Raw genomic sequence first — 20,336 nt, forward strand, 5'->3', positions numbered from 1 at the left:
ATAATTAATGCTTTTCTAGCTAATAGTCTCAGTAATGTTGGGATCAATCTAATAGTGCCACTTCCAGGAAAAGCCATTTGTCTTCTTTTTGATCCAACGTATTATTCCAACAAACTATTAGCTATATTTAAATCATCCTTAATGTCCTTCTTACATAGATATACTCAAACAAGTAATTTTAGTCTCAAACTCTCATCCACTACAGTATTATTTTTTTTTTCCTGAGAAAAGTAAAAAAAAAAAAAATTACTTAAAACTAATGGCTGCCTTCAAAAAAACATCACACTAATGACGTACCACTTGCAAAATTTTTTATGTTGACCTTGGAAGAATATGTCAAAAAGTTACTCTCGTTCCTTGGCAAAATGGATTAATTATATGACATCAAATGACTTTTATGAATCCTCTAATTTTGCCATGTCAGATTGATGTCACAACATAGCGTCTATTTCTGCCAGCAACCACATTAATATTTAATAAAATAATTTGTGTGCCTGAGGATTAAAAATTGTGTTAAGTGTGAAAATAAATACTAAACAAATATTTTGTATCAAACATTTATGCAAAGATAAATAATTGTTACACTGTAAAATTGTCAGTTCCATTTACAGTACATCAACTGGGTTACAATGCATGAGAGACTAAAGGAAACAAAAGAGGGTTTGTTTAACTACAAACAGTCTTAAAACTGATATACATCGCAGATATTCCCCGTAAAAACTTCAAATGCTCTGTTCATTTCATTGCTCACAACTAGCTAACTTACATCTCTTAGCAAAATAAACACATACCCTTTATTTAGCATGGCATATCTTCTTACTGAATAATCAAACATTATATAAAAATGATCTGAATGTTTGCCTCAAGGGGGAGCTTAGAGTTCATTCTTGCAGATCCTTTGCATTTTCAAGCCATTCCAAGCTAATGTTCTTTGACGACATTATAATACATCTCAACTGCAAAAATGTTATATTTGCTTTGTTTTCAGTCAGTAAAACATTACACCTCCATGCTACTGTCCTTCCTAGGCGTCTTTGAAATCCATAGCGTGGACTGGTTTGGACTGGTTTTTGTTCTTCCTTTACTGAAAAATAAAAACACACACTATTTTCAGTGCATGTGTGCCTCTGAAGTCCTGATTCAGATTTGTGATCAGACCTGGGTATTTTATCCCCTGTTTGAAGGCCAGTTCTGTTGCTCTCCTCGCTGAGGTTCCCCATCCACAGAAGGGTTGTGCCCATGCTGCATCAACTATTACAGGGCAGCACTGGGTGGAAGCAAGACTGTTAAAGAAGTTACCAGACCACCCTGCTTAGCAGTGGTTCTCCCAGGGGATGAACTGATTTGGGCTGTATTTATTTTATTCTCAGTTCATATACAACCACACCTCCTTATATAGAGTGATCTTTTTCAAATATGGACCTGGCCACTCTTTGAGCAGGGTGGTGGGATGCTGGGCACTTCCCTTCTCTGGTGGGGGGATTGTATGGGAGACAGGAGCACACACACCCCCGAGCCCACATCCCACATGCTCAGGGTGCAGCCCACCCGCTCCCCGCGGGGCTACCACAACCCTGCCCACAGGCATCCTGGACCTGCACTTCCCTGACCACTGTATACTCGGGTGCCAGCGTGTCCTGGAATGCCAGAAAGCCTTTTACCTTTGGGGCTTGACATAACTTCTAATGAAGTAATGGTGCATGAACCGGACTCCTAGCAATGAATGACTGGTAGAAAGCTTCCTTAGGCCTAGTCTTCATTCAAAACTGCCAACAGTAGTTCTCCTGTTTGGGTTGGTTTTAACAGATAAGATAAAACTGGTTCCAAAACTACTTGCTATGCAATACTGCAAAAATGTTCACTCTAATCTTCCCAGGGAGCCCTGAGGTACTCTACAAATTGATGCCAGTCTTTCTACATGGCCAGCACCTCTGCTCTGACTGCCCTACACACCATCTTCCCTTGCTCAGGAGATGACAGTGCACTGGAGTCTACTTCTTCAGTGCAGGCACTTCATGAACCACTGCAGCTGCATTTCAATCAAAATGTTTAGTCTCCGGCCAGAATATTTCACACCAATTCTTTTTTTTTTTTTTCCAATTAAGTAAAAAAGGAGAGGAGAAGTAGCCACTCATAATTCTGTAAATTGGAAACCTGAGAGTCAAGATCCCAACTTTTAGGGAGCTGGATGGTACAGTAGGTTTTAGTCCCTCCAGACTTACCTCTGAAGTCCTAAAAGTAATGCATTATGTACCTGAGCCCATTGGAGTAATTGAAAAGACTCCCTTTGGTTTCAGTGGACTTTAGATCAGGCCACAATGCTATAAACAAAGCCATTGCAATGAATCAAGCAGTTTCAGCACTTCTTTTAAGAAACTGATGCACCACGACTTTCCAGATTAATACAGCAAAATCAGGCACATTTTGCAAATTAATGATGAAATGCTTTGAATGGAGAGTCCTTGCCACGCAGCAGGAACAATTTCTAAATACCTTGGATCAGAACTTTAGCTGTGAAAAAAACAGGCTTATCTGCAACATAGGTTCACTGATTTTCAATAGTTATACATCTGGTTCAGGAAATAGGTTTTAGCAAGAAAGGTGAAGACAGCTTGAGCATATCGCTGTTTTGACCATCAAATGCAATCATAGAAACTGAGAAATATACCAGGTTGGAATTTAAACTTTCTGCAAGGCATTCAGATGATAATGGAGATGGGTCTTTGAAGCAGTTTCTCCTTGCTTCCCTGGAAGAAATGAAAGGGAGAGGATCTAAGCATGAATGAGCTGATCATTTCTACTAGCTACAGGGAAGACGTTCTGCTCTGCCTTATTACTACCCTTTAAGAGCCCAATGCCAGGCAAAATTAGTCATGACCTTTCAAGCTAGGCATGTCCTGGTTGGCCATGGATTGTGGCTTTCAGAGGAAAGGTCACCATGTTGTGGAAGCCTAAAAAAGAATTGAGAAGTCAGGTTCATTTGGAAACTTGGGGATCCCTCATTCCCCAGAAGGACAGAATTCCTTTTCTAAAACTCTGCAGTGTCCAGCTGATCAGTTCAAGTGGTTGCTTCTTTTTTTAATTTGCTTTTTGCCCAAGAACTGCCTATTTGTAAAGAACCAAAATAATTCATAAGATAGGTCTTATGTGGAAATAACTGAAAATAGACTGAAAAGTTTATTTCAACAGATTAAAAACCAAAAAAATCTATTTCATCTTTGCTGATACCAGAATACACTCTTCTGAATGAATTTTTAAGAAAATTTGCAGGGTTTTGTTGTTGTTTTTTTTTTTAATTAAAAGCTTTGGTGCAACCCAAAATGAACATTCTAGGAAAAAAAAAATCTGTTTAGATTCAAATTCATTTTCTCCCTGCTTTCTATATCATTTAATCTATCAAATTAATCAGTTAACAATCTTACAGGCTGAATTTCCAATATCTGTGTCATGCAATTTTTAAGTCTTGGAAGTTCAGATGAGTTACTTCGGGATGAACTGCTATAGCAAAGGCCTGATCAAAGCCCACTGAAGTCAACACTGCTATGTCTATTGATTTCAGTGGGCCATGAATGCGTCATTGTTTTCCCAGGAATATTTGAGAGCAGAACCTTTTCTGGGAGAGAAAGATCTGCCAGAAAAGGGATGAATACACATGTCATACTTACCAAGAAATTCCGGTCCATTGTAATAGGGGTTCCAGATCTAGATTACTTATATAAAATACATATGATTCCTTTATTACTTTTTGCTCTGTTTCCAATCTTCTACAGCCCCAGCACTGAGGTCTGAATATAACATTTCATAAGCATGAATGTGCCTGTTATAAGACATGCTGGAAAGTGTACGGTTTCCTTTTCTTTACAAGAAAGCGCATGAAATAAAGACAATCTAGTTTATGATGCAGAGCTCGTATTTTTTTCTGATTACTTGTTTCAATGAGACGTTACTAACGAGTGCTGTGAACATCATATACTCACTTGTGCAGTTTTAATAAAAATACTTGACATTTGGAGTGTTTTCCTCACTTGAAATAAGGTATTTCAGCTATTTACAAAAAATATTAAATAAAAAGCACAAGAAAAAATAACAGCTAAAAAGGAAGATTTTTTTTTCCTAATTTCCTAAAATAGTGACAATGTATTCCTTACTAGTATTCCTGCTCTTCAAAAGGGATAACAGCTTATGAATCTGTTGTTATTTTACGAAAATAATGTTCATCCATAAAAATTTTAAATTTAAAAGTTTGAAAATTTTCTTGATTACATTTAACTTGAGAATACTTCCTGAAGGGGGGGAAAAAAAAAAAGCCTGCAGAGAGAAAAACATCCTTTAAAGTTTCAGAAAGTTTACTTCAGGAAAAAAACTAAAAAAAAAAGGTTGTTATATCTTGGCATATTACATTTTGAGAATGATAAAAAGTCCAAAGAAATTTAAAGCATGGATCAAATCATATCATGTTCATAAGCTGAACTGTTTGCTGTTAGCATAATAATACATCTCTTGGATACTATATCTACGCACATGTATCTCCTCGTGCATCTTTGTCAGATACACAACGTCCAAACGAGCTGGGCTGGCATGTGGCTCAAAACATGGTTTTGATTTTTGTTTTCAATTTGTCTGCAGTGGCCCATCTGTTGCTCAGATGGAACTGCATTCAGCAGCTGCTGGCCCCTTAGGTTTATCCTTGGGGCAAACTATAGTTTTTCTCAGAAAGTGAGGCGAATCCCTGAGCTCAACCCGTACCGGTGAGAGCACCACTATTATTTCCTATAGCCCAGACACTGTATAGGTGGTAATCACGCTTGCAGAGGTGAAGTCCTAACAGTAGCTTGGCCTACCAAACCGTCAGCAAAGATATCTCTTTCAGAAACAGGTGAAGTCATAACAGCATTATACTTTGAGGAATCTGAAACTGTTTCAGTGTGTTGTGCCAAAGCCTGAAGGTGAATGTTCAGCTGTAACAGCTATAAACTACTTGGATTTTAATAGATGAAAAGATGTGTATTTGCATATTTGGGGACAGATGTGAGCAGTCTTTCAGTATGAATAGCTTGCCAATGGAAATATGAAAAATTAGTAAAAATTAGTATATTTTACCTTTTATGAAGCATCTGGAAACAGCAAGTCCCAAAAGCCACAAGTATCAACAGCAATAGTGGTATAGTGGGGATTACAACATAAATTAGATTTGGAATTATACCTACAAGACAAAAGTTCTCATTAATGAGGTCTCCCATGTTGAAATACTCTTAACCACGTGAGTAAAAATTTGGAGTAAAATATCAGAAATAACTAACACAAAACAAAATTTATTCCTTCCTTCTATAGTAAGCACTCCAAAAAGAAAACTGAGCAATATCAAGAATGAAATAGTACCTCCCCAGCTACGCAAAATTTGTCATAAGGACTTAAATTCTAACATTTTCTATATGCATCAAAGCAAGATTTCCAATTTTGTAACTGAAAATTCAAGTACCTTATCAGAGTACACTTCACAGACTATTATTTTTAAAGTTCATATAACTTGTCTACTCTGTTGCTGTTGCATGTCGGATTCCCAGCCACGGAAGACCACCACAGGGAACAAATCCTGCTCTTCTCTCCCCATTCCCCATAAAAGACAAATACAAACTCTCCTTACCTAATCATGAGAAACCTAAAGGTGCTCCCCTGCAGGTTTCTGGACAAAAGGAGTGTGAAATGCTGGGACTCTATTACCTGCCTACAACAGAGGATGGAGTCTACAACTTCCAGAAGGGTCTGGCTATTTTTCAGTAACTATAATGCCAGTATACATTTAATGTACAAATTCTGGAGATTTCCTTACCCATTGTCCTCTTTTGAACATATTTGCGCTAGCAAGAATTAAAGGGAGTGTTCAGGCTGAGTTTGTTGACAAGTTTCAGATGCAGGGTTTTTGTATGGTTGATATAAATAGTATCACTGATCTGAAAATACAGTGCATCAGTATATCCATTCCTCTGGAGTTACAAGCCATGGGAACATTAGTTAGGAAGCCAGCTCTAATCCAGCCAAACAATGTGGAAATGCAGCAGCAGCTTTCCATAATCCCACGGTGTAATCCTCTAAAATCCTGACTTGCTCCTTGGAGATGTTCAATTCCTTGAATTAAGGCCATGCTACAACTCTTCATGAACCTCAAGATGCTGTTCAGGACATAAATTGCTAAATGAAGTAGCTAGGGGTATTAGAGCAAGCTCCCAGGAAGTGGGGGTCCATTTTCAAAATGTCAAGTGCCACCTCTGCTAGAAATCTCAGCAAAGCACTTAATTCCTCTTAGCATGTGGCACTCCTTGGGTACTTGGAAGAGCTATGGCAAGGTCCTTATTCTGCAGATAACTAGAAGAACTCACACCCTGTCTGTCAGGAAAGATTCATTTGTGCCTTTTTATTGCGAGTCCCAGGTATTAGATATAAAAAACGACATACGCACCGTATGCTTGTTATCCATGTTGGGGAAGAGGTGAGGGAGGAGGTGGAGAGAGGCAAGGCACCAGGTACCACAGCCTGGGAGGAGAGACTCCACAGCTGGGTGAACACTAGTGAAACTTTGCGTCTCGAGAGAGGCTTGCCAGGGTCAGAGCAGATTTCAAGGACTGCTAAACTGTAGATTTGGATCAAAGTTTGGGGAGGCATGAAAATAATTTGTTTCCACAGTTGCAAAGAGGACTGACCAAAACTCTTGAAATGTTATCCAAAAAATATATGTTTTCAGGGCACTTCCTGAGGAAACAGACTGCTTCCTCCCACTGACAAGAATGGAAATTTTTAAAGATGAATTTAATTGAGTTCAGCGTTAATATTTTTACCAGAACACTAAATTCATACAAACGTATTACCCGTTTCAGTAGCAATAACATGATACTGATCTTCTGGTTTGCTTGTGTCATAAGGATTTCCTGCTGGCACTGTTGGAAAAATATCTGAAAAGGATATTAGACGTTTTAGGAAACTAGTGAGTAAAACATATGGCTCTTATGCTGTTAAACAAATTAATAGTAATTATATCTTAATTTATATTGGGAAAATGTTTGGTTTTTTTTTCAGGATTGATTAAACTGCTGGATTCAGACACGTAAACAGGATTTTATTGCAAAATTGTATCTGGAACAAGAATTATGAGCAGCGCTATTCTGAACAACAGCCATATATAGTAGCTACCGCTCTCTAAAGGATTCTTTTTTCCTATGTTCCAGTTCTAAACTATGCCTGTTAAATGAGTAATTCCGGACGTTCTTGTAAGCTATCCTTATAATTATGTATTTACCATTGCAACTCAATTTAATGTTTCAAAATTTCTTACCGTAATCTGGCTCTGCTCTGTCTCCTAATTCTTTTTCTAAGACATTATCTGTTAAATCAATATTTGAAATCGATTGTTGAAGAATGAGAAATGCGTGTAATAAAACATGTTATTTTGCATGCAGTATCACAGAAATGGGTACATTCTTTAAAGCAGTAATTGCTTAGATCTTCAACATTTAATCTTCTTACCAAAGACTATTTGCAGACTAGTATCAAATCACTTCTAGCTCATACTGTTTTGCTCCTTAAAGGGGTATAGTTTAGTGTAGTTCGCTTCTTCATGGCCTCCACTAGGTTACTAAATCACTGAATCCCTTAATTTCTTGTGCTGTATAAAATTCTTAAATATTTGAAAGTTTCATTTGTGCAGACTATCCTAAAACAAAATAAGTGTTCTGGATTAACACTTAGATCTTTAGTCACATTTTCAAAATAATGCTTACAGAATGTTAGCTATGTGGTAAAACAAAGCAGCACAAGTTTGTGAGGTTAGATGTCAGCTTATTGTAATGCAACAGGCAGCCCTGAAATACAAATCGTGGGCAGTGGTTTCTAACATATCACATAACGAAGTGAAATCACTAAAAGAGGAATGATGATATCATATTTCTTGTAATGAATCAGAAACTGGAGAATAATTTCATGGCTCTGAGCTGCACTGCCAAGTTCTTGCAAGTTTACTTGTTGCTAACATAACTACTAAAACTTTCTAAGGATTACAGAATTAACTCACATTGGGCACAGGAGTGGAATTTGCATGATTGTTTGAATATGATTTCTTTATCATAAGATTTTATATTAATAAACAGGTCTATGAGCCTGCAGCTCCAAATGTCCTGATAAACACAAAATGCTGGGAGAAATCAAAGAAGCAATAAAGTCTACCAGAACAAAGGTAATTCTACTCTGGTGAAAACTGGCTATGTTTGGCCATATATAAAGATATCAAAAGACTGAAAACAACTGAGTTGCTGGCTCTAGACAGCAGAAGAGGAGATGAGTTTTTAATTTGATTGCATAATCAAACCTACAGAAGCTGGACAGGAACTAAATGTGGTTGCAATTACCAACCTATAATTAAATTTAAGATCGCTGAATGATCAATATGTTATAAAGCCAGGCTGAACATTGCAACAGTAAATGCTGTCAAGGGAGGTATTATAAAAGGGCCTAGAAAAATTAAAGCCACCACCAGAAACGCAGTTGCTGCTTGAATAAGACTCCCTAACGAGCACTGCCCTGAACTTGCTACTGACACAGTTGGAGACAACTTCCTGATGGTCACCTACAACCTCTGTGTTTCCACTCACAACTGATATCATACACCATATACTCAAAATAGCCAGGAAAGTTATGAAAAACAATTTACTCGGATACCAAAGTGAAATCCAATATGCAGGTGGCACTTTAATACTCCCGGTAAAATGAGTGTATTTTGTACTGAATATGGCTGATGTTGAAGTTATTATAGTTATTTGGGGGGGAAAAAAAGGTCATTTGTAAGTCTCACTAGCTTTTAGATAGCAAATGTAATTTTCTGACAAACACTGAGGTAGTTTCTTGAGGCAGCAAAAGAAATGTCATACACCTATTTATATACATTTATGCATCTATTCCTCCACGTGACAGAAAAATACATTTCTGGAGAATAGTCTGTTTTGCTAAAGAGCAAAATTCCAACAGCTTAAAAAATAAAGAGCTACAATTCAGTAGAAATAACAATGTCAGTCCTAATAATAATCTACCTATATTTTTGTTTGCCTTATGTCCCGTGACACCTTATTATGTGCCTCATTATACGCTAGTAATCTATTCCTACATAGTGAAATAGAAATATAAATTTGTTTTCATTGTTATTGTTATCACTTTGTTTTCTGCTAATCCAAAATGTATGGCATTTTTTTCATATGGTGAAAGCAATAGGAAAAAACAATTCTTTATCACATCTCAACTAGAATGGTAAGCAGTTCATTATTACAGAATAATTACTTGAATTTGTTTGTTGGGTTTTTTTAAGATATGAAATATACTTGAAACTGATCCCTTTTAATCAAACCTGATTTTTCCAACATATTATTTTAACAACTTAAACATTTTGTGTGTTCTCTTATTTCAAAATAATTTACAACTGACTGAATTTATAAAATTGGTAAATTTGTATTAATCACATTCTTTTAATGGCCTATGTGACCGAGATAATAACTGATCACACCAAAAGATAGTGATAGTCACTAACAATTTCAGAAGCAGGAACAGATTTGAGGTATGACATTACCTTCCACATTTTTAATATTTGCTTGCGATATTAATTGCCATTAATATACACATTAAGATATTAGACAGTAAGAAATCTACCCACAAAACTGGAGGAAGAAAACAGCCTGGATCTCTACAGACAGAGAAATTTCTATAGAGCGTGATTATTGCCAGATCATGAGCAGAGAGAAAGCTGGTAGGAAACTGCAGAATTAGGTAGGTCGAATAGCTCCTAGGAGTAAGATTTCATATGCATTCTGACTTTTAGCTTTGTTTCTGAAAAGCAGACACACCATAAATTACTTAAAATGCTTGCATGATTCTGCTGAAAAATACATTTTCATTTACTGTAGAAACTGTTACAGACTCAACTTGAAAATTCACATTTCACATCCTTTTTCTGTCTGCACAAAGTTCTGGTTTATAGTTCATGTTTTCTCCACCAACATACACAGAACCTATGTTGTGTCTGGATGTACAGCAAACTGCCTAAGATTTGGCTTTCTCTGTCACCATCTGTACTAGTGTGCATCTGCTTTTCATATATAGATACCTACATAACAAAACACTTTGCGGAGAATAACATAAGTAGTGAACGAGTTAAAGTAAACTTGGGAATTCATTATAGTGAAGCCAACCTTGAAAACATTCTTACTGGATCTAGATAGGTTCATTTAAATTATCACTAGATTTGATATATTATATCCCCTGTTAATGTCAGCTCAGGCACTCACACTCCAAAGAAATCAGCACCACAGGCCACAAGACATTTGCAGATTCCCTCACGAAAGAAAAGGCAATTGATTTTTTCTAAGAAAGCATCCCACCTGTGAAACATAACTCCAGTTTTACCTACCTGGCCCATACTTGCAGATAAAATTGTGCTTCATGTTGCATCTATCGTCATTCCATTGATAAAGGTATGGCCCTCCCAGGCCAGGGTTTGCAGTTGGCTGATGATACATCACAACACAGGCTTCACTTCCACAGGAAGGCTCATCTGTATACCAATTTCTAGAGGTACACATAAAGACAAACTTTCAGCTATTGAAAGTAAGCTTCATCAGGATACCAAGGAAAAGTATGAAAATGTGTCAACCCCAGTGGCCTCACCCTCTTCAAAGATATGCTGCATTTCCCAAAACTTTGTGAAATAAGTTTAAGATCATAAAAAAAATAAATTTGAAAAATCTGACCTGTCAAAGGACCTCTCTGGAAATAACACCCTACTGCTCTGCCAGCTGTTTTCCTTCCTATCTGAGTCCTAATCGTCCCTTTGTCCCAAATCCTGTGAGCTGCTGCTACTCTAGCCTTTGGCTTAATCAGGAATTTAAAGGCTTTTTAAAAGATAAGGTGAAAACAGAACAAGCAACAATAAGTAATGTGCCTTATTTACTTGGTGGCTGGATCCCTACTTTGAGGTGTTCAGATCACAGAATCACAGAATGTGAAGGTTTGGAAAGGACGTCAAAAGATCATCTAGTCCAGCCCTCCTGCCAGAGCAGGATCACCTACAGTAGGTCACACAGGAATGCATCCAGGCGGGTTTTGAATGTCTACAGAGAAGGAGACTACACAACCTCCCTGGGTAGCCTGTGCCAGTGCTCTGTCACACTCACAGTGCAAAAGTTTTTCCTAATATTTTTGTGGAACCTCCTGTGTTCCAGCTTGTACCCACTGCCCCTTGTCCTGTCACTGGACATCACTGAAAAGAGCCTGGCTCCATCCTCCTGACAATCCCCCCTGACATATTGATAAACATTTTTGAGGTCACCCCTCAGCCTCCTCACCTCCAAGCTAAAGAGACTCAGCTCCTTCAGCCCTTCCTCCTAAGGGAGATGTTCCACTCCCTTCATCATCTTTGTGGCTCTGCACTGGACTCTCTCAAGCGGTTCCCTGTCTCTCTTGAGCTGAGAGGCCCAGAACTGGACACATTATTCCAGATGTGGCCTCGGCAGGGCACAGTAGAGGGGTAGGGGGACCTCTCTCAACCTACTAGCTACTCCCTTTCTAATACACCCCAGGATGCCATTGGCCTTCTTGGCCACGAGGGCACATTGCTGGCTCATGGTCATCCTGCTGTCAACCATGACCCCCAGGTCCCTTTCCCCTACACCGCTCTCCAGCAGGTCAGTCCCCAACCTATACTGGCACATGGGGTTATTCTTTCCCAGGCGCAAAGCTCTACACTTGCCCTTGTTGAATTTCATCAGATTTCTCCCCGCCCAGCCCTCCAGCCTGTCTAGGTCTCTCTGAATGGCAGCACAGCCTTCTGGTGTGTCAACCACTCCTCCCAGTTTTGTGTTGTCAGCAAACTTGCTGACAACACTCTCTAATCCCTCGTCCAGGTCACTGATGAATATACTGAAAAGCACTGGCCCCAGTGCTGACGCCTGAGGGACCCCACTAGACAGATCCTTGTAAAACTTGCCTATCTGCTTTCAGATCACATCTTAAAGACTATGTGTGACAGAAGAAACCTCCAAATGCCACATAGAGGCAAGCTTGTGAGATGGGAACAAATAAAATTGCAGGCTGAAGCCACATTATGCCATAGGTTTATAGTTTCAAACTCAAAATCCTGATTGGCAGCTCTCCTTTATCTGAGAAGTTAAGGAGGGATGCTACTTTAACTTCAGAGGACAGCAAGTCTTCAGGCTTTCTTCTGAAAGACAGGACTTCCCAGGCATCTCACTCTATTTCTTCCCATGAACTCTTTTCAATAAGCAGATTTACAGACTTACCTGAATGGTGAATTACTTCCATCAGCCCACTGGTAAAGGTCAGGGCACGGACTTGAGGTGGCTAGTCCATCACCACTTCTCCACAAGCCAATCCAGAAATCACCATCAGAAATCCCAGAGCCTGATTTAGTGAGGTTTTGCAACATATTTTCTATTAGTTGCTGCTCAGCTTCACTTTCCAAGCTCAGTAAGGCTCCACCATCAATTTCGCAAGCTTGGCGGGCCTCCTGAAAGCCCACACGCCTAGACAAGTCCTGGAAATAAGCTAACTTGTAACAAGAACGCTTGAAGTTGCCATAGCACACCTTTTGACCTGAAAAATAGAAATAGGAGAGCATTCAGAGTCATGAATATCACAACCGCAAAAAAAATACATGTATGCATACAATGATGGAGAAGGACAGTAGAATTTTTTTTTTTATTGTACTCTTGTCTGCAAGGACTCACAGTGTTACACTGACACGGCCGAAAACCTTAGCTTTACATTAAATTGAAAATATCATACAGTTCATGGGAATCCATGGCTTTCTTCCCAAGGCTTGTGAAACTCTCTAAGACATTGAGTAATCCCACTAACTTTTAGAAAAACATTCTCTACTTTAATGACTGTACCATCAGGCCCCTCTGTTAAAGCCAGGATCTGTTTGGAGGGTATTTTCTTAATTATTTCACACTAATGGACCAACTCTACTTTTATTTTGTAATCAAAGCTATGTCATAAAAAAAAAATAATCTCAATTTTAGTGTCAAGAAGCAGCTAGTAGTTTCTTGATTCTGCTATTTAATCTCAAGAGGCTGTATTCACAGGGACCTCCTAGCTACTCTTTGCTGTAATGTGCCTAAGTACAACCTGTAACAGTGTGTGGAAGGAGTTTCTGGCCCTTTAAAGGTTTCTGGTCAATGCCTTCAGTGCAAAAAGGAGTAATAAGAAAAGAAAAAAAAAATACAAAGGCACAAATCTGGCAGGAAAGTTTAATGGAGAAAAACAAAGGGGGGAGGGGGGGGACAAAAAAGCCCGCAACAACAAACAAAAACCACAAAAACCCACAGCAACAAAAAACAACTAAATCTCATCAGAAACACTAATTGGTGGGCTATCAAGGAACCGCAGGCAAATGGGATTTTGCAACTTGGTAAGGATGTTGCAGGGCTTGGTGGGACTACGCAACACAACGAGGGACCACACAGCTTTAGGGAATGGGGAGGAACAAAGGGAGAATAGATAGAAAGGTGTATAAAAGGGGCCAGCCACATGTCCAACAGGGGGTGTGTGTGTCTGGACATGTGCCTTCCCTAGTGGCCTTCTATCTCTGCCAGCTGACAAGGGGGACAATACTTGTTCATGTGGGTGCTGTTGAAGGCAGCACCTTATCTGTGCCAATCTGTGTGTTGGCCACTTCAGGGTCCTGTCTGTGTGGCACTGGGACACCTGCTCAGCTTTGCTGCTGCTTCAACCAGCAAAGGGAAAAGCAGCAGCCACATCCTTCAGCTCAGAGAGAGGCCCTGGGTACTGGGCTGGGCACCAGTGGCCAGGAGAGAGGCAGTCCTGGGACTGGAGCAGGTGGCCATGCCCTTAACATGCCTTAACACAGCCAACAGAAACTCTAGATAGTAGCAGATACCACGGTACTATCCATACACCATAAAGAAGCACCACAATGCCTAGAGAAAGCACTAGCATCTACTGCACTCACACCAGTTTTCCCTTGCCCTTCAGAGTTATGCCTGCAGAAAGCATCAAAAGCCAAATGAAGAAATAATGTTTATTCCTTTCAGTTCTTGGGCTGAAAGAAACACTTGCCTTTTTCCTAAAAAGGAAAAATAATTTTCTTCAACTAGTGAGTTTTTCTAGACTTTATTCAACACACGTAAGATGTGGAATGAGCAAACCCTTGGCCACAACCAAACTCCAGTATTTCTCTTTAGGTACAGAAGAGTTCTAAATACATGGAAATAAGCTAACCATCTATGATTCTATGATCTCTTACAAGGAAAAAATAACATGTTAGGGTTTTATAATATGAAAATTTAGCACTGGAGAAGCAACGTAGAAGAGCTTGTTTTGCTAAGAACTACTGAAGGATACCAAAGTAATAAGAACCATCAGGTATTATCCATATCATTTAGAAACCAATCAGTTATATCACTTTACTGGAAAATTTGCCAAGGCCAGTACTGCATTGTACCGTGTCAGTTTCACATTTGAAATTCTTGTATTTAATCCCACTCTTTAGCAAATCCAGATACATAACTCTGGTAAATAACTCTTTGGCTTTATCTTTGAATAGATTTTATCCTGTTTTACCTTAAAAAAGTAAATGTAATTTGTCAATAGGGAACAGCGACATCATCCTGTAACCTAAGCTGTACTTAAGCTTTTTAAGCCAGTGTTCGTCTCTGCACAAAGAATAAACACAGAAATGAAGGAAAAAAAAAAACCTCTAAAAATAAAGTAAAATTAACTCTTCTTGCTTTAGTGTTGCTCCATTTTTTCATTTAATGATGAGTAGCATACCTCCCATAGCAGACTGAATATAGCACAAGAGCTGAAAGAAGATGCCTCTATATTTGCAAATAGCATAGAGTCAGTAATTTGCAGAGACTAAGCAGACTTTATCAAAGCTGCATGAATACAGGAACATAAAAATAGGATCACCTCATGACTTTTCACTAAATCGTAAAGTAACTTATTTTGGGGATCTTTTTTATCATGGGAAGCTAAATTATAGGGGCAACAGGGATATACTACATTTAGTCTTCTAGAGTTTCCTATGATTCCTGTAATATTTTCTTTTAAAAAAGTCTCAAAACTTTTTTTTAATGATAACCTATTAAAGTTCATCTAGGACTGTCAGTAAGAGAAGTGTCCTCAGTCACATTCTTGGGCTTGGTAGAGACATTTCTGAAAAGTCACTTGTTTATTAGTAGTTAATATGACAAAGTAATACAGAAACAAGTATAACTGATAGAAGGACAAGTTTGTGCCACAGATATCCATGGAAAAAGCTAGGCTCTAAGATCAGAAGAGAGCACGTATTTGGCATTTCTCCGATAATGTCCTAACAACATTGTGTAAATCCCAATTTCTTTCCCGAAATTTCCTTTTATTCCTATGGATTAAGAGCCATAGTCTTAGCTGGGCAATGGTGCTGAGGAATCAAGGGGCAAACCCTTCGAGATGCATATAATTCTTTGTAAGACTTCTTAGAACAAAAACTAAAAATCTCCTTGTTAACAAAGTGATAAATCTAAATGATCAAAATCAGGAAGTGCAAGTATGAAAGCTACATGTGAACTCACAGCTCATTCCCTTCATTTATAATGCTACAGTTCAAATTTTGCTAATATGATCATCACCTTTTTGTTTTCACCAGGAGCTGTCTCACTGACAGAACAGAACACACAGTGAAGGAGAAGTCAATCAACATTTTGATCCTCACCGCTGGGTGAGTGACACGGGCTCACTGCCAGAGTACACTTGTGTGCATAACAGTGCAAACATCCAAAGGGTAGCACTGAAATATGTAGCACACTAATCATTCACAAGGCAAAAGGGATCACATCTATCCCAGTAATAAAGATTGAATTCAAAGCATTAATTCAAGATGTATATGCAGAATTATGGAGAGTTCTTTGTCCATTGCCTTGTCCTTTTTATTTCCTCAATAATTTTTTAGAAATAAACTAATTCATGATTTCTTGCATTCTGCGTGCATACTGCTCCTTGACCCCAAGTAGTGAGTTATGAGCAAATTCAAGTGTCAAAATATCCTTGTCATTTCAGTTACACGGGAACATGAGTGGGCCAGCCACTACCCATCTCAATTCCTGTGCTATGCCTCCCTTTCATGGGAAAGTAGCCTTCCAACCATAACACACAGGTCCAGGTGGCTGAAGCGTCCCTCTCACTCTGTTTCCATACACAGTCTCCGGTCTTCTGTGACTCTCTCAAAACCTGAATCAAATGACCACTTCAACAGGAGAAATGGGTCCTTGCTGGCTTGACAGGTAACTGATCAAGCTTCCCCCAGTCAACCAAGAGACTCATATTGCCAAACAGCACATGCTATTTCAGAGCTGCCATAAGGTTCATGTCCACAAGCCACAAGTTGCAGTCTACACTGGTCTTATACAAACATTTCATGAGCATCAAGGCTCAGTTCCATCACTCACACCAAGCTGAGGAAACCAGGTGGGGCAGTATGGAGCAGGGAAGAGGACAGGCACTTGTGATGCACAACAACAGAACTGTTTAATAGGTGCCACCACAGCCCCCAACACATGCCAAGTAACAGCTTGCATTTGGAGCAGGAGGCCCTCTTGGAGCCATCCAGAATACAGATGCAAAGGGTTTATACCCAGGGGTTTATCTGAAACGATTAGCGAGTTAAAATCTTGAACCTCTGTTTGAAGACTTTTTTTTTTTTTCCCCTCTTCTCCTACACTGATCTTAATCATTTCTGAGGATACCATTGCTATTGCAGATGTTTATACAGGGTTACATGACTCTAAAATCAAGTATTTTAAGGTGAAGGAATTGAACAAGTGAAAATTTGCATACAATTCAACTCCTAAATTACTTTTATTTGTTACTCTCTATACCTGTGGCAAAACAAAGCTTCCTTCTTACAAGCTGATCATTTGTGCAAGAATATAACTCTAGAAAACAGAAAAAAAAGCAGCAAGAAATCAGGAATTATTTGGCATTAAGGCCCATCCAGTGTGAATGAAGTATGTGATACGGGGTAGTAATCTTTATGGAAGAAGCTGTGATTTTTTGTTTGTTTGTTTGTTCTAGTTAATTTAGTCCCTGTGTTTAAGCAATGACCTGCTCTGAAGCTTTTCTTTCTTCTTTTGAAGGGACTTTTATCCGCAGCAGCAGAGCTAGTGCAATGTGTTAATGGAAATCTGCAGTTGTGCCTTAATAGCTGGCAAATCAGTTGACGTCTTAGTGCTCTTCTCGGAACACGCTGAGATGTCAAGTTTTCAGGCTTCATTATTTTAAAGCTTCCTCTCACTACTAATTTCTGAACTACAAAGCAGAAATAATTTACTGGTGAAAAAATGCCAGAATGGACCACATTGTATAGCAGACAAGATAAGCATGGAAACATTAACTATAGGCTATTTTACCTTCTAACATCGTTGCAGCAGACAAGACTCTACAGTTAATCCTAAAAGTAACATTTGCTATTTCAACTGTATAAATTGAATTCCAATTTTTTTGTCACAGTTGAGTAGAAACTAGATCTGTAAGAAAGTCTATTGGAATGAATCAGGGTAAGATACTACACAACATGAATAAATATAGGCAAGTTAGGCCTTGACAATTTTTCCATTAAATCTGCCCTAAGATGAAAGAAAACATGAAAGAAAATAATATTTTATCACAGACTATGCAGGAAGGAAAAGAGGAGAAGCATGTTATTGTATTTAGTCCTCCCTTCAGCACATGACCAAAGATCTGATTAATTTAATAAGGCCTAAGAAAACATTCTGTTTTCCCCTCACAAAGTCTCGGACAAGTTAACGTTTCAACCGACCCTATGTCACCATCTGCAGATGTGAAGGTGGAGTGCTTATAGCTTTTCTTTCATGGAGCGTATCCACTCCTTAATCCTTGACCCACCTTCCCTCACCCAGGCAGAGCAGCCCAGACCCTGGTCAGAAGTAGATACAGAAACAAGCAAAATACACAGTCAGCTTGGTGTCATGAACCCACACCTTACCTTTTCATCAACAATTACTTTCTTGCCTATTGAGGCAAGAGCGTTGTGATGAAGCAACAACAGAAAGATTCTCTTCTCTTTTGTTCCCCAGTTGCAGTTGTAAGATTAGGTCTCTCCAGCTTCCTTAACGTAAACATCTCCGGGTTTGCTCTTTCTACCCCTCCTGTGTAGACCAGCCAAACAACATAGCTCTGGCCCTATTCCTTCAGCCTTAGCAGGTCTTGTTGCCTGCTGCAGAGAACCTGAACTGGCCAAAATTCCCTTGCACTTGTTTCATCTCACCATCCTATTAGCTGAAAAAACTAAGCGTACAAAATTGCTTCTAGAAGTGCCAGCTACCATTTCCACCCATATGGATCAGTTTTCATCTTTGGGTGTCATACAATCAAAAAATTCTCAGCTAGTATTTCAATCAGTTACATCACGGTTATGTTTTAAAAATTATATTCCATTAAACAGAAATAATAGTTTTCTTCAGGTCTGTAGTGACAGAAGTTATAGCAAAATGTCATTTAGAAGCAAAGTTATTGATAAAAGTATCCTGTGCAAAGACATCCCCCTAATCTTATCAGGCTCAATCCTAACTAGACCCCTATGGGCCATGAGGGTCACAAAGGTCATTTTGAGTAACACACATGGCTCAGCTGAAGGTTTTGAAGATGTCAGGTAGAAGATAAGCTCCTAGCTGGTAAAACCCATCCCTCTTCCTCTTGAACCTCATAAACTAACAAGCAGCCCAGAGTCCACTGCCATTAGCATCCACCTAGATTAGTGGGGAATGGCAGCTGCATGTGCACAACATATGTGAGAAGAGAAGAAACGATTGCCCACAGCCAGCTTAGAAAATTCCATTATCTTGTCACACTGGGACTTGCTTCTTCCCACGATAATGGATTCAGCAGAAAACACAGGCAAGTATTTGGTACAAAGAAATGCGAAGTATTTAACACTAGCCAGAATCCCAAAGGTCAGCATGAGGCTGATGGAAGCACCTGAAAAAAATGTAACAAAATAAGGACACAAGGACTTAAGTGAAAGTGATCATGAAATAGCAAGACATAAATCTATATAAACTTAGTAAAATATTCCACTGGCTAGATACTATTTCTCTGCTTGTGTTAAAAAGACTAGTCTTGGTCTAGAGCTTGTGTGAGCACCAGGGGCTGTGAAACCAGCATGCAGGACAGTGGGTACAATTCATTTTCACCTGTCCCTATGTCACAGGGTGCTCCATGCCAAGTCCCAGAAATGCACTTCAGAATGCAATCAGTAAGAGACTAAAATTTATTACATTTTCCTAACTACATTTTGAGTCAAAGCTGATGCATCTTGTCAACTGACCTTTGTATCACACTGCCAGATTTTGATTGGGTTCAGCCGCCAGTCATGTTTTGATCTATTGCATTACTGCTGATGATATTTTACTGCATATTTGTGTCAATCTGCTGAACTTAATTTGAGGGTTTGATGATTCATATTACCTTTTTTAAAAAAAAAACACTCCTGTGATAGAACGTAACTATGAAATCTTATCTCCATTTATGATAGAAGAAAATTGCCATCTTCTTCCCCCAAGTCTGCAATACTGAAGACACATCGTACTCTAGTTGAGTCAGTATTCAAATCACAGATGTTGCTCAGTTCACACTCCCTAAGCAGTTTAAGGAATTCCATTTCCTCACAGATCTGTCATTCAAATACAAACCACTACACAATCACACGCCATGTCCGTACTAGTCTCTTCATAGCTAACTCTTCTATACCTTTACAGGTACATTTTCCTCTCACTCTCCTCCTAATACCAAGTCTGCAGAAAGAAGAGACATTAATTTCTTATTTATACTTTTTCTGTATTAGAGGTTATGCCTAACTGTCACAATACGGTTTCTCTAAAGTGACTTTCCTTTTGTGAAATGCTAGTTGCCTGGTCTAGTCGAGAGCTGGCATCCCTGCCCACGACAGGGAGGTTGGATTAAATGATCTCTAAGGTCCCTTCCAGCCTAGGCCATTCTATGATCTATGATCTTTTAAAGTTTCCAAGTCCCTTCCAAAGACTTATATAACTGAGGACCACATTTGCCTATTAAGTAACTATTTCTGGTAGATATGCGCACAGGGAGACTGTTTGTACACATCATATCACAGTCATTAACAATGTCTAAGGTGGCTTATTATAGGTTGACCCAAAACACTCTGAAGCAAAACTCACCTATTAGCCAGACTTCTTACAATACTTGTCATAATGGAGTCCCTTTCTTACTAAATTCTTGGGAATTAG

At 38.9% G+C, this 20,336-nt stretch overlaps 1 protein-coding gene across 1 annotated transcript; it reads right to left on the reverse strand.

Moving 5' to 3' along the window:
- Positions 1-547: 547 nt before the first annotated feature.
- CHODL (chondrolectin) lies at positions 548-17,472 on the reverse strand. The gene is made up of 7 exons (XM_009869077.1): positions 17,463-17,472; positions 12,330-12,642; positions 10,442-10,599; positions 7,328-7,375; positions 6,864-6,947; positions 5,101-5,203; positions 548-1,084 (listed from the first exon to the last, which is right to left on the reverse strand). The coding sequence occupies exons 1-7, from the start codon at positions 17,470-17,472 to the stop codon at positions 1,000-1,002; spliced, it is 801 nt and encodes a 266-aa protein (XP_009867379.1). The 3' UTR covers positions 548-999.
- Between the last annotated feature and the right edge of the window lie 2,864 nt (positions 17,473-20,336).

This window comes from Apaloderma vittatum, unplaced genomic scaffold (genome assembly GCF_000703405.1).
Source record: "Apaloderma vittatum isolate BGI_N311 unplaced genomic scaffold, ASM70340v1 scaffold4235, whole genome shotgun sequence".
Taxonomy (NCBI): domain Eukaryota; kingdom Metazoa; phylum Chordata; class Aves; order Trogoniformes; family Trogonidae; genus Apaloderma; species Apaloderma vittatum.